Genomic DNA, 15,065 nt, shown 5'->3' on the forward strand with positions numbered 1-15,065 from the left:
GAAGTTCAAGACCAGTCTGGGCAACACAGCAAGATCCTGTCTCTACAAAAAAATTAAAATTAGTGGGGCATGGTGGTACACACCTGTCATCCCAGCTACTTGGGAGGCTGAGGCAGGGGGATTGCTTTAGCCTAGAAGGTTGAGGGTGCAGTGAGCCATGATTATGCCACTGCACTCCAGTGTGCGTTACACAGTAAGAAACTGTCTCTAAAAAATAAAAAGAAGGAAGAAAAGAACAAAGCAGAACTCATTCTTTCCAGTTTCAAAACGTCACATAAAGTAATGGTAATCAAGACAGTGTGGTACTTGTGTAAGACAGACATAGATCAATAGAATAGAAATGAAATTCAGAAATAAAACCATGTGTCTATGGTCAACAGATTTTCAGCAAGGGTGCTGAGCACATTCGATGGGGGAAAGAACAGTCTTTTCAACAAATGGTACTGGGGAAACTTGATAGCCACATACAAAATGATGCAGGGGACCTTATGGTGGTTGAAATGTGTACTCCGAAAGGTTTGTCTAAGACCTGACCACCAGGACCTGTGAATGTGAACTTATTTAGAAATGGTGTCTTTGTATATGTAATTAAGTTCAGGTTCCCAAGAAGAGATCATCCTGGATTTAGGGTGGGACCTAAATCCAATGACTGGTGTCTTAATAAAAGAAAAGAGAGGGAGATGTGACATAAACACAGAGAAGAGACACAGACAAGAATGCCATGTGAAGATGAAGGCAAAGATTTCAGTGATGTATCTCCAAGCCAATGGAACAACAACGACCAACAGCTACCAGAAGTTAGGAAAGTATCATGGAATGAACCTTCCCCAGAGCCTTCAGAAGAAACTAATCCTGCCAACACCTGGATTTCAAACTTCTGGCCTCCAGAACTGTGAGAGAATACACGTTTGCTGTTTTAAGCCATCAAATCTTGGCAATGTGTTACACGAGGTCTAGGAAACTAATACAGGACTTTACCTCACACTATATACAAAAATAAGCTCAAAATAGAAGAAAGACCTAAATGTTAGTGGTGAAATTACAAAAATTCTTGCAGGAAAACCTAGGTGATAAATCTTTATGAACTGGCCGGGTGCAGTGGCTCACACCTGTAATCCCAGCACTTTGGGAGGCTGAAACAGGAGGATCACAAGGTCAGGAGTTTGAGACCATCCTGACCAACATGGTGAAACCCCATCTCTACTAAAAATACAAAAATTAGCCGGTCGTGGTGGCACACGCCTGTAATCCCAGCTACTCAGGAGGCTGAGGCAGGAGAATTGCTTGAACCCAGGAGGCAGAGGTTGCAATGAGCCAAGATCACGCCACTGCACTCCAGCCTGGGCAACCGAGTGAGACTCCATCTCAAAAAAGTATAGATATATATACATTTGTGAACTCAGGTTGGACAATGGATTCTTAGATACTATGCCAAAGTACAAACAAAAGATATTAGATAATATTGAGAAAAATTAGATGTCATCAAATTTAAAATGTGTATGCTTCAAAGGACACTATCAAGAAAGTGATCCACAATATATACATATATCAAAACATCACCCTGTACCTCATATGCGTATTTACTAACTAACAGTAAACATTTAAATCAAAAAATTAAAATAGTTTTAAAAATTAATTTTTTAAAGAAAGTGAAAAAAAACCATAGGAAAGGAGAAAAGATTTGCAATCATACATCTAACAAGAGATCTGTTTCTAGAATATATAACAATCTCTTACAACTTAATCACAAAACACATATAATCCCAATTTTAAAATGAGCACAGGAGGCTGAGCGCAGTGGCTCACGCGTGTAATCTCAACACTTTGGGAGGCCGAAGTGGGTGGATCACTTGAGGTCAGGAGTTCAAGATCAGCCTGATGGTGAAATCCTGCCTTTACTAAAAATACAAAAATTAGCTGGATGTAGTGGCACACACCTGTAGTCCCAGCTACTTGGGAGGCTGAGGCACAAGAATCGTTTGAACCCAAGAGGCGGAGGTTGCAGTGAGCCAAGATCGCACCACTACACTCCAGCCTGGATGACAGAGTGAGACTCTGTCTCTAAATTAAAAAAAAAAAAAAATAGAATGAGCAAAAGTTATGAACAGTCATTTCCCTAAAGAAGATATACAAATAGCCAATAAGTTCACAAAATAATGATCAACAGTATTAGGGAAATGCAATTTAAAACCACAATGAAGGCCAGGCATGGTGGCTCACGCCTGTAATTCTACCCAGCACTTTAGGACGCCAAGGCAGATGGATCACAAGGTCAGCAGTTCGAGACCAGCCTGACCAACATGGTGAAACCCCATCTCTACCGTGGTGGCATGCACCTGTAATCCCAGCTACTTGCGAGGCTGAGGCAGGAGAATCTTTTGAACCTGGGAGGCGGAGGTTGCAGTGAGCCGAGACCATGCCACTGCACTCCAGCCTGGGCAACAGAGCGAGACTGTCTAAAAAAAAGAAAAAGAAAAAAAGAAATCAACCGGGCGCGGTGGCTCAAGCCTGTAATCCCAGCACTTTGGGAGGCCGAGACGGGCGGATCACGAGGTCAGGAGATCGAGACCATCCTGGCAAACACGGTGAAATCCCGTCTCTACTAAAAAGTACAAAAAAACTAGCTGGGCAAGGTGGCGGGCGCCTGTAGTCCCAGCTGCTTGGGAGGCTGAGGCAGGAGAATGGCGTAAACCCGGGAGGCGGAGCTTGCAGTGAGCTGAGATCTGGCCACTACACTCCAGCCTGGGCGACAGAGCGAGACTCCGTCTCAAAAAAAAAAAAAAAAAATCACACACACACACAATGAGATACCACTTCCCAGTCATAGAATGGCTAGAATCAAAACATTGGATAATAAGTGTTGTTAAAGATATGCAGGAATGAGAACCCTCAGACACTGCTAGCAGGAATGTGTAATTACATAGTCCCTTCGGAAGGAGTCAGGCTGTGGCTCAACTGATTAAAAATGGAGATACCAAAGGACTCACCAATTCCATTCCTAGGTATATGCCCAATAGAAATAAAAATGTGTCACACAAAAATTTGTAAATAAACATTCATAGATGCATTATTTTTATTAGCCAAAAGACAGAAACAATCCAGATGTCTATAAACTGATAAATAAAAAAATGTGATACATCCATGGAATGTAGGAAAAAGCAATGAAGTACTGATACATGCTATAATGTAAATGATGCTTGGAAACATTAAGTGAAAGAAATTAATCACAAAAGACCATATATGATTATATTTACATATGAATTTTCCAAAATAGGCAAATCCATACAGATACAATATAGATTAATTCTTGCTTAGGGTTTGGGGTGAATTCTTGCTTAGGGTTTGGGGTGATGGGCAAGCAGGGATAAGAGAGTAATAGCGCTTCTTTCTTCCCGTGCCAGTATCGCTCTCGCAATCATGGTTAACCTCCCTAAAACCCGCCGGACTTTCTGTAAGAAGTGTGGCAAGCACCAACCCCACAAAGTGACACAGTACAAGAAGGGCAAGGATTCTCTGTATGCCCAGGGAAAGCGGCGTTATGACAGGAAGCAGAGTGGCTATGGTGGGCAAACTAAGCCGATTTTCCGGAAAAAGGCTAAAACTACAAAGAAGATTGTGCTAAGGCTTGAGTGCGTTGAGCCCAACTGCAGATCTAAGAGAATGCTGGCTATTAAAAGATGCAAGCATTTTGAACTGGGAGGAGGTAAGAAGAGAAAGGGCCAAGTGATCCAGTTCTAAGTGTCATCTTTTATTATGAAGACAATAAAATCTTGAGTTTATGTTCAAAAAAAAAAAAAAGAGAGTAATAGCTACAGAGCATGGGGTTTCTTTTTCAGGTGATGATAATATTCTAAAATTCAATGTAGTAATAGTTGCACATATTGGGGAATATACTTTAAAATTTGATTGCATACATTTTTTTTCCAGATTTATTGAGGTATAATTGACAAAAATTGTAAATAAAGCATAGAGTGTGACTTTTTATTTGTACATAATATTTGCACATATTTATGGGGTACATGTGATATTTTGATACATGCATAGTATCTAATAATGAAGTTAGGGTATAGGATATCCATTACCTCAAGCATTTATTTCTCTGTGTTGGGAACATTTCAAGTCTTCTCTTCTAGTTATTTTGAAATACACAATATATTGTTGTTAATTACAGTCACCCTACTGTGCTACCAAACACTAGAACTTATTCCTTCTGACTGTACGTTTGTACCCATTAACCTACCTCTCTCCAACACTGCCCCCTGCGCCCCACCCCACCCCCACACACACACCCTTCCCAGCCTCTGGATACTATCTTTCTGCTCTTTACCTCGATTAGATCAACTTTTTTAGGCTCGCACATGTGAGTGAGAACATGCAATATTTGTCTTTCTGTGCCTGGCTTATTTCACTCAATATCAGAACCTCCAGTTCTGTCCATGTTAGTGGAAATGACAAGATTCTGTTCTTTTTAAAGCTAAATAGTATTCCATTGTGTATATATGCCACATCTTTTTAATCTATTCATCCATTGATGGAGAGTTAGGTTGATTCCCTATCTTTGCTATTGTAAATAGTACCATAGTAAACATGGGAGTGCCAGTATCCCTTTGATACATCAATTTCCTTACCTCTGGATAAATACCCAGTGGTGGTATTGCTGGATCACATATATCTATTTTCAGTTTTCTGAGAAATCTCCATACTGTTTTCCATAGTGGCTGTACTAACTTACCCTCCCACCAACCGTGTGCAAGAGTTTGTCTTTACATCCTGGCTACCATTTTTGTCTTTTTAATAATAGCTATTCTAGCTAGGGTAAGATGATATCTCATTGTGGTTTGCTTTAAATTTCCCTAATAATTAGTGATGTTGAGCATTTTTTTCACACACATGTTGGCCATTTGTGTGTCTTTTTTTAAAGAAATTTCTATTCAGATCCCTTGACCATTTTTAAGGGGATTATTTATTTTTTTACTGTTGAATTGTGTTCCTTGTACACTCTGGATATTAGTTCCCTGTTGGATAATTTGAAAATTTTTTTCCCATCTACAGTTGGTCTCTTCACTCTGTTGTTTTCTTTGCGGTGCAGATTTTTAGTTTAATATAGTCCCACCTGCCTATTTTTTTGTTGTTGCTGTTGTTGTTGCCTATGCTTTTGATGTCTTAACCATAAAATCTTTGCCTAGATCAATGTTCTCGAGCATCTCCCCTATGTTCTTTTTTAGTAGTTTTAAGTTTTGGGTCTATCATTTAAGCTTTTAATCCATTTTTGGTTGATTTTTTAATATGGTAAGAGATACAAGCCTAGCTGCATTCTTCTGCATATGGATATCCTGTTTTCCCAGCACCATTTATTGAAAAGGGTGTCCTTTCTTGGTGCCTTTGTTGAAAGTCAGTTGGCTGTAAGTACATGGAATTATTTCTGGGTTCTCTATTCTTTCCATTGGTCTATGTGTCTGTTTTATGCCAGTACCATGCTGACTTGGTTCCTACTATAATAGTTACAAAGCTATTACTATAGCTGTGTAATATATTTTGAAGAGAAGTAATGTGATGCTTCCAGCTTTGTTGTTTCTGCTCAGAATTGTTTTAGCTATTGGATGGAGCTCTTTTGTGGTTCCATATGAATTTTTTTCTTTTATTTTTGAGATAGGGTCTCACTTTGTCACCCAGGCTGGAACACAGTGGAGCAATACCAGCTCACTGCAGCCTTAATCTCCTGAGGTTCAAGCGATCCTCCTGCCTCGGCCCCCTAAGTAGCTGGGACTACATGCACATGCCACCACACCCAGCTAATTTTTGTAATTTTTGTAGAGATGGGGTTTTGCCATGTTGCCCAGGCTGGTCTTGAACTCCTAAGCTCAAGTGATCCACCTGCCTCAGTTTCCCAAAGTGCTAGGATTGCAGGTATGAGCCACCGTGCCCAGCCCATTATGAATTTTTGGATTGTTTTTTCTATCTCTATGAAGTATGTCCTTGGTAGGGACTACATTGAATCTGTAGGTTGCTTTGGGCAGTATGATCATTTTACTGATATTCTTCCAATTCGTGAGCATGGAATGTCTTTCTATTTGTTTATGTCCTCTTCAATTTCTTTCATCAGTGTTTTATAGTTTCCCTTGTAGAGATCTTTCACCTCCTTGGTAAATATATTCCTAGGCATTTTTTGTAGCTATTGTAAATAGGAACGGCTTCTTAATTTCTTTCTCAGCTAGTTCTTTGTGTATAGAAATAGTACTGATGTCTGCATGTTGATTTTGTATACTGCAATGTTACTGAATTTATTTATCAGATCTCAGAGCTTTTTGGCAGACTTTTAGGTTTTTCTAGATATAAGATCACAACACCAGCAAAGAGGGACAATTTGACTTATTTTCCAATTTGGATGCCTTTTATTTCTTTCTCTTGCCTGATGGCTCTGGCTAGAACTTCCATTACTATAATGAATAGGAGTGGTGACAGTGGTCATTTTTATCTTGTTCCAGTTCTTAGGGGTAAGGCTTTCAGTTTTTCCCCATTTAGTGTGATAATAGCTGTGGGCTTGCCATATATGGCTTTTATTATTTTGAGGTATGTTTCTTCTGTACTTTGTTGAGAGTTTTACCATAAACAGATTTTGTTTGTTTGTTTGTTTGTTTTTGAGACAGGCTGGAGTGCAGTGTCGAAATCTTGGCGCCCAGGCTGGAGTGCAGTGTCGAAATCTTGGCTCACAGCAACCTCCACATCCCGAGTTCAAGCGATTCTCCTGACTCAGCCTCTCGAGTAGCTGGGACTACAGGCATGCGCCACCATGCCCAGCTAATTTTTGTGTTTTTAGTGGAGACAGGGTTTCACCATGTTGGCCAGGATGGTCTCGATCTCTTGACCTCATGATCTGCCCGCCTCAGCCTCCCAAAGTGCTGGGATTACAGGCGTGAGCCACCACAACTGGCAACACATACAACCTAACAAGATTTCACCGGGAACAAATAGAAAACTTGAACAGACCAATAATGAGTAATAAGACTGAATCAGTAATTAAAAGTGTCTCAATAAAGAAAAGCCCAGGACCGGATGGCTCTCTTGTCAAATTCTACCATACATACAAAAAAAAATTAATAGCAATACTTCTCAAAATATTTCAAAAAAAACTCAAGAGGAGGGAATTCTTCTTAACTCATTTTATGAAGCCTGTATCACCCTGATACCAAAAGCAGAGAATACAAAAAAAGAAAGAAAGAAAGAAAGAAAATTACAGGCCAATCTTCCTAGTGAAAATATATACAAAAATCCTGAACAAAATGTTAGCAAACTGAATCCAACAACAAATCAAAAAGATAATATACCACAATTAATAGGGATTTATCCCAGGGATACAACGGTGGTTCAACACGCACAAATCAATAGACATGAACATTTTTTTCATCTTATTTGAAAAGCTGGATAAAACTGAATGTGGAATTGGGAGATTTGTTTTGGGTGACCACTCTACCATTTCCAAACTCTGTACTCTATCAGAACTAAGTTGCAGGGTGCTTGAGGGCTAAGAAGCTTTTGTCCAGCAGACAAGAAGGAACTGTTATTACACAGCCTTTGACCCTCTAAGGACTCCAGCAACCTCGTACTGAAAGGAGACTCCTTGTCTCCTTCTCTGGGGACGCTTTTGTTCAGAAATAAAACTTTCATGCTGCAGGTGCCTTGAGGACATGTGGGTGACCTTTACTAGAAGGCAGTGGAGTGAAAGTTTTGGGAAAAGTGACAGAAACAAATCCTGTACTGGAAGCTCATTGAAAACTAACTAAGTAAACAAATATTTTAGTACCTCAACTGAAATATAAGCATAAACAAAGGTTGACTATGATTGTACCTGGACAGGATGAGTAAAAAGGTAAAGTGGTCTGTTATCAGCTATTTCTGTATTTTGGTTCTGGCTCTCTCCAGCAGTTAACAAATGTCCTTTCTTTCAACAAATATCTATCAAGAGGCTAACATGTGCCAGACTCTACAGAACAGGCTTACAGGCATAATACCACAATGGAATAGAAATCTAACAGGCTCCAAGATCAGGCTTGTCAAATAAATGTACCACAATTTATATACCTTATATATATCTGGTACACAGGCACCAGAACATAAGATTAAATATGTTAAAGGAATGTTTATCTAAGTATCATTTTTAAAAGAAAAATAAAACAAAAATTGGAAACAACCAAATGACATTAACAGAATATATAATTAAGTTGTGGTATATTCATGTCATGGAAATGAACTACCGTGTCACACATCAACATGGATGAATCCAAAAATAATAATGAGCAAAAGTAATCATATACAGTATAATTCTATTTATATAAAGGCTATAAATAAGCAACTGTTAGGGATACACAGACAGTAAAATTTATAAAAGTTAGGTGATAATTATACAAAATTCAGGATAGTGGTTAATTCTGGCTGTGGGGGAGAGAGATATGAATGAGGAGAGTATACGAGGCTCCTGGGATGTAGTAATGTTCCACTTCTCAGTTTGAGCAATGGGCACCTGGACATTTATTATTGTTCTTCTAAATATATAGTTTCATTTGTATATTGTATTGTGTATTGTATATTCTATTTCACATTAAAAAGAAAAAAGACCAAAAAGAAAAAAAAAAGCGTTAAGTGTGACTCAAGATTTAAGCAGACACAGTGCAAGGAAATGAAAAGGTGGATATAATTTGATGGGTTCAGGTTTGGACAAAGTGAGCTCCTGAAACACAGATTTTTATTCTTAGTCATATTATGTATGAAATTGCCCTGAGATCACCAGTTGCTTTTATGCTAGATTTGGAGGGGAAAGAGGGCAGTTGAACTCAGCAATTTATGTGTCCAGCACTGAAAATCTTCAAGGTGAACAATTACTAATAGGTTATGTGTTAGGTTACTTTTCAGTCCCACTCAGCTCAAAGGGTTTGTCATTACCCTACTGATTGGCACTTCTAAGTCTTCCGTCTGTTGCATTCTGATGATCTGTTTCTATGCAAGACATAGAATCTAAAGCTGAGACATAGCAATAGAAGACCAGAGAACAGACACAGCAACAAAGTTTGTATGAGGCAAATCAGGAGGGTAGGAATGAGATTTTGATGTGCATCCTGGCCAAATTCCAGAACTAGCAAAGAGAGGGCCAGTTCCTAATTCCAATCAAAGCAAATTCAGCCACCTTATCTTCACACAGAAGTGATTTACATTGATTTTTAAATCTCTTTAAGGGATTAGGGAGCCTCTGAAATACAAAGGAAACTAAACTGATAGTAATGTAAAATGAGCAGTGACCTATCATACCAGCAAACACTGTCAAAAACAGAAAGCTAATGGTGGGACTGGAGTCTAGAACACAGGAGTTATGTTTATCCAGTGCTGCACTGTACAACAGGGCAGTCACTTGCCACATGTGGCAATTTAAATTTAAATGAAATTCAATTAAACATTCCATTCTACAGCTGCACTAGCCACATTTTGAATGCCTCAACAGCCACTTGTAGCAAGGGCTACAGTACTGAGAAGCACAGACATAGAACATTTCTATCAGTGGCTGACCTAGCAATATCCAGGCTAAAGGGTGTTCTGCTAGTAAAGCAAGGTGGGCATCAGAATTATCACAACTTAAGAATAAGATTCCTGAGAGCATCCATTTCCATTTATTTGCTTCTCTGCTTGCCAACTCTGAACCCCTGCTTTCCCAATTTTCTAGTATCTGGAAAGAAAACAAACTGACTAAAAAACATAAATTTCATTCTGCTTGACAACTGTAATTCTCACTAAATTTATAAATTTGCTTTCTGATTTATCAATGAGTGACAAAGGCATGAGTTTGAGAAAGGATGAGTTTGATTACCTCTGAGTGGATCCAAACATTAGGAAGGTCTTGCTTAAGTGGGTGACAGAAAGTGACAAAAAGAGCTGGAAGAAACATGAGAGACTATTATACTCTCTTCCCTAACCTTCTTCCTTTTCACCCTGCTCACCTAAGCCAGGTTAGAATCCGCCCTTTGCGAAGCACCCTGAACCTTGCTATTGTAACCTTTACTACATTATCTGTTTATACAGTGATCTATGCCATTAGCTGAAAGCTATTCAAGGGCAGAGACTTCTCTTTATTCACCTTCAGTAACTAACACAATGCCTAGCATGTAGGAGGCTCTCAAAATTAAGTTTCTCATACAACTAAATTGTACAGGGCAAGTTACACTTTTAGGGCCTGGCTAGTAGTTATCTGACGAAGGTATGATATTAAAGACCATATATTAAACTACATCAATCTCATCAAAATAACCTTGGAGGGCTGGGAGCAGGGAGAATAAGAGAAGCAGATTAGAATAATTCTTTATTCACCCCATCGCCCAACCCCCGTCTTCCCAAGTGGGGAAACTAACATTTATGAAACAACTAATACATATCTACACTTTACAAACACAATAAGTCCCTCCACAAATGCAATCAAATATTATTATTGCCATTTTAAAGATGAGGACACTGAACACTAGAAAGGATATGCAACTTGAACAAATGCAAGCCAACTAAAAATAGTTAAGCTAATTTTCAAGTCCAGAACTATCTATCTGCGTCTGATACAAATGGGAATATTCACTGAACCCTGGAGAGATGAGAACACACATTTAAAAAAAAACGGGGGGTTCACTTAAGAGATATGATTTTATCATAACAGCACTGAAACTTTAATCTTTTATTTTTCCTATTTGACTTCTTAAAAAGGGTGGCATGGCCAAGAATTTTCTTTGATATGGTTTCACAATTGTATTCACTTTCTCTCCATTCTGAGACTTTTCCATTAGAATATTCACTTTAATCCGACTTCTACTGCATGGCTGGAAAAGAGGATATGCAATAACTCTTTCAAACTCCTTTATCTCTTTCTTTACTCTCTCACGCTTCTCATATGTAGGTAGCTGGCTCTGGCTTCTTCTTAAGATCCTTTCCTTGAGTCTTTGCTCTGTAAGTTCTCTCCCTCGAATCATGCGTTCCTGGTGATCCTTAATCTGCATCTGTTCCCTGTCATTTACCTGCTTTCTTCTCTGTGCGTTCTGGATGCCATGCCCTTCTGGCACAATGTTTGGTAATTTTGTTTCACTGGGGGGTCGCAGTACTTGTCTAAATGATTTGTTCTTAAATTCTCCAGCCTGTCCTGTTTGATGTATGTGCCTTTCTATGTGTTTCACCTCTCTCTCAGGTATCAAATGGCACTGTTTTAGTCCTTCTATGCTTCGGGTTGTTTTCTTCTCCATTTTTTTCTTGATTTCATTGCCTGTCTCTTCTTTCATCATTTCCACTATTATTTTATTATAATAAGACTCTGCTTTGGCAAGCCAGTAGTCAAGAGAAACAGCTTGCTCCCTACAGAGGATTTCACACTCCTCCTGATATTTCTGAGTTATCAACTGTCTTGCTGCTGTTGTATGCACACCACCTAGATTCTGTCAAAGTGAAGTCAGAAATTTATAATGTGATCATCTTTTTCCTTTGAACACATTTAAACAGGAGCCAAGCCCACCCTCCCTAATGATACCAGAACAGCTACATGCTCTTTACTTTAGCTTGTTATTTTATTCCCATCACTCCCAGGTGAGCCTGTGAGCTCTGAAAGTATGAAGTAGTCACCACCACAAATCAATAAGTAGTTTTAAAAATGTATGGTGTTGGAAGTTTTCAAAATGATACTTTGTTTTGCAACTGTGGATATAGCTGGGTAACATTTGCCAGTGTAGACATACTACCTGAATGTGTCACTTGGGCAGAAGGATTTTAAACCTAAGATTCCTTCTCTGTGTAGTTCCAAACTGTATGATGTGAAGATAATTTACTTACCAAGATCTTTTTTTCCAGTGGAGACTGCTGACCTGCAGCAATCCTAGGATCTTTAGATGATGTACCCCAGGCCAATCTGAAAGATAAAAAAGCAAAGGTAGATTCAAATGTAGGAGGTGTCAGAACAAACTTGCTAATAGGCAGGACTACAGCAGGGCCATTTCCCGCATGGGAAACCACTGCATTCCTATGGTAGAAAATAATGAATGCTCTTTTAATAAGAGGATCTTTCCTTTCATATGAACAAGCATACTTTTCCTGTGGACTCAGCATGAACCACTGTGAATCTCGTATTGGGGATTGTGAGTGGGAAGAGACATGCTCCTTGGTGAGGTGTTGTCTAAGTACATCTATGTCAGTCTGCTCAGTCCTCAAGCCTCCTCTGTGTTCTGAGACGATTCTAGGTTCTAGTTTTCTAGATGATTCTAGGTTTCTAGTTTTCTCTTCCTGCAGTTTCTTGATCCGGGCCCTCTCTGCCTCTATCAGCACATACAGCATTTCTGCCCTCTAATCTTTTGTTCTGAAATTTTTTTATTTGATTGCTCAGCCCTCTGCTTGCCTGCCTTACAATGCCAATCATCCTTCACTCTAAATCTATTATGAGACTATTCCCTGTTGAACCCCTCAGGATGGGAATTTGTGATTACTCTGGGTTTATTTATAGAGGAGGCTGATGGCAACACAAATGAAAACTATCAACCTTTATGTGTCATCCCTGGTCTAGCCTGAGTTTACTGTGAGGTCGTATTTAAGCCCCTGAGGATGTCTGGCATTTCCTCTCTATGCCTTTTATATCATTTACAGTTCAAAGGATGGGCTTTACAGTCTGACATGGCTAGATCTGAATCCTAATTCCACCACTTCCTAGGTGTGTGACTCAGGGCAAGTAACTTCTGTCAGCTTTCTCATCTATAAAATGAAGATGTAAGACAAAAATCTGCCTCTCAGGGTTATAAAGAACAAATATGAATTAGATGTAAAGAACTTGGTAAGTTCTCAATAAATTCTATCTGTCCTTCACAGGTCAAGTTCCTGACTATAAAGTCTTTCTGGTCTACTCTGTCACAGTCATTTTCCTTTCCTCTAAATACTTGACATATTTTAATTCTACAACTCATTTGGTAAGTTCTCAATAAATTCTATCTGTCCTTCACAGGTCAAGCTCCTGACTATAAAGTCTTTCTGGTCTACTCTGTCACAGTGATTTTCCCTTCCTCTAAATACTTGACATATTTTAATTCTACAACTCATTTGAAAATTAATCATGGTTTACACTGTGATATCTGTATTCATATATCACTTTTAACATTTTGGTGCTGACATTTAGGCTCATAAGGAATGAAAACTGTAATTTACATCTACAAATATGCCTCTATATTGTTGGAAAGGATCTGATATCAAATATTTGGTCTCATTGACCTCTTAGGAACATTCTTATTTGTCTATGTAAGCTTATTTTGAGATTTTAAACATACGATCACCTTACTTTTACTTCTCTGTACATGGCTTCTAGCACAGTACTTAACATTAGAGTCTGTGATCCCAAATTCTCAAAATTAATGATTTGTTGATTGCTGATGATCCTTGACACATAATATCTGAGCATCTTTTTAAATATCTGCCATAACATTGTATCTATCTTTTTATTAAATCATTTCCCAGTCTTCCTTGAAGTTTACAGATATGTTTGCTTTATATGTATGTTCTGGGCTCTCACATTTTGTACCTCCCGGCACACTTTTATTGTATTCTAATTATTCATTCATGTTCCTTGAGGTCAAAGAACAGATTTCAACTTTGCAGGTTCAGCCTCAGCTCAAAACCTGGCATAGTTGCTCAATAAATATTGAATAGATTGTGAGCTTTTGTTGGGAAAAGGATATGCCTTTCAATGCTTTGTTCTTTACTGCAACTCACAGGGGATGTTGGGTGAGTGTTTTTCAAATTAAAAAGAGAAAATTGAGAAGGGTAGAATTTCAAGTTCCATTTTCAAAGGAGACACACAGATAAGTGAGAATAAAAACTGTCTACGACAATCAGCTCAACAACACATCTCCCTTTGTCAGACAGAATAACAAGCAATTTCACAGTTAAGTGATAGGGCTTGTCACTCTTCAGCAGTTTGCTGAGTTTTAACCCTTTAACTATGGTGTTCTCTCCATTATCACAGAGAAAGGCAGATGGGAGCCTCTCCCAGCGAAAAGACTACAGCTTGTGTCCTTCACAGGACAAAATAGTGATGGCTCCAGAACTTTCATATGAAGGAACTTAGCACAGCTATCAGAGTGTGCTAAGTCCACCACGGGAGGACTAGCAGGAAACTAGTAAACAACGACAAGCTGCCCCTTCAGGGGAAGTTTCTACTTCGAATATAAGTTACAGAGTAATGAAAATAGCAAGATTTCGGAAAGAAACTTATTCCCATGTTTTATAAAAGAAAAGGGAAATGTCAGCTGTCCACTTAATGGATAACGAATAATGAATTAAGAGTTCGATAAGCGGCAGGCACAACTAAAAGCCAAACTCGACCTAAGTCTTATGAAATCCTACTTAATGAGCTTCTTGACTACTGCTAGCCTCACTTATCTGGCAGGAGTCGAAGGAGGGGAAGCCCCAAGCTCTTCTGTTCTACCACCTCCAAAGTCCTGAGCCCCTTCTCAAGTGTCCCACTTCATCCCTGCTTCCTTTCGTCCCGTGGGACTAAGGATTCCTCCTGCCTTCACCCTCACCACTTGCTGTCCCTCAAGAAGCCGACTCACCCCTTTCCAAGCGCGGTGAACCGTCCGCAAAGCACACAGGCCGGCTGCGCTCTGCAGAAAGCCCACGCTCGCCAGCGGGACCCAAGGAACGCGAGAACTATACATGCCAGAACACTTAGCTTTGTTTTTAACTACTGTGCAGCCGCAAAAGGGAAATACCAGCTCAGGACCCAGAGGAGTTGTAGTTCTCTAATCCAAAGAAGTCATTATTCAGCAAAGTACGCTTTTCAGGAGGATATTCCCCCGCGATTGGGTTCCCGTAGGATGTGAAAAAGAGAATAAACATCCCAGGATTCGGTGCTGGTGGGAAAATTTGCTGGAAGCGCAGCACTGGTTACCAATTTGGTGCTCAACGTCTCAGTACCAGCCTGAAAGTTGAGCCGCAACCTCCCTTAGAAGACGTGACTCTCCATCTCTAAGGCTTCCGAGACACGGTTCGCAATTAATTATGACGTCACAGCCAAT

General features: G+C 39.4%; 2 protein-coding genes across 3 annotated transcripts; one reads left to right on the forward strand and one right to left on the reverse strand.

Annotated features, from left to right (window-relative positions):
- The first annotated feature begins 3,390 nt into the window (after nt 1–3,390).
- LOC112622206 (60S ribosomal protein L36a-like) lies at nt 3,391–3,798 on the forward strand. The gene has a single exon (XM_025381483.1). It carries the CDS (start codon nt 3,418–3,420, stop codon nt 3,736–3,738), a length of 321 nt encoding a protein of 106 aa, XP_025237268.1. The 5' UTR covers nt 3,391–3,417; the 3' UTR covers nt 3,739–3,798.
- A 6,880-nt stretch (nt 3,799–10,678) lies between these two features.
- Nucleotides 10,679–15,006, reverse strand: LOC112622186 (putative uncharacterized protein ZNRD1-AS1). Of its 2 annotated transcripts, XM_025381450.1 has the most exons (3): nt 12,095–12,459; nt 11,842–11,917; nt 10,679–11,450 (listed from the first exon to the last, which is right to left on the reverse strand). In XM_025381450.1, exons 1-3 carry the CDS (start codon nt 12,337–12,339, stop codon nt 10,695–10,697), a joined length of 1,077 nt encoding a protein of 358 aa, XP_025237235.1. In that variant the 5' UTR covers nt 12,340–12,459; the 3' UTR covers nt 10,679–10,694. The 2 variants fall into 2 exon arrangements, 1 of the variants encoding a protein (XP_025237235.1); XR_003118951.1 differs by lacking the exons at nt 10,679–11,450; nt 12,095–12,459 and adding an exon at nt 14,601–15,006 and having other exon boundaries at nt 11,852–11,917.
- Between the last annotated feature and the right edge of the window lie 59 nt (nt 15,007–15,065).

This window comes from Theropithecus gelada, chromosome 4 (genome assembly GCF_003255815.1).
Source record: "Theropithecus gelada isolate Dixy chromosome 4, Tgel_1.0, whole genome shotgun sequence".
NCBI lineage: Eukaryota > Metazoa > Chordata > Mammalia > Primates > Cercopithecidae > Theropithecus > Theropithecus gelada.

Coding starts and splice junctions, on each gene's coding strand:
- LOC112622206 (XM_025381483.1), top strand. CDS start 3,418: ATGGTTAACCTCCCTAAAACCCGCCGGACTTTCTGTAAGAAGTGTGGC.
- LOC112622186 (XM_025381450.1), bottom strand. CDS start 12,339: ATGCTGTATGTGCTGATAGAGGCAGAGAGGGCCCGGATCAAGAAACTG. Junction 11,918..12,094: donor ATGCTGAGTCCACAGGAAAA/GTATGCTTGTTC, acceptor TTTATCTTTCAG/ATTGGCCTGGGGTACATCAT. Junction 11,451..11,841: donor CACTGGAAAAAAAGATCTTG/GTAAGTAAATTA, acceptor TCACTTTGACAG/AATCTAGGTGGTGTGCATAC.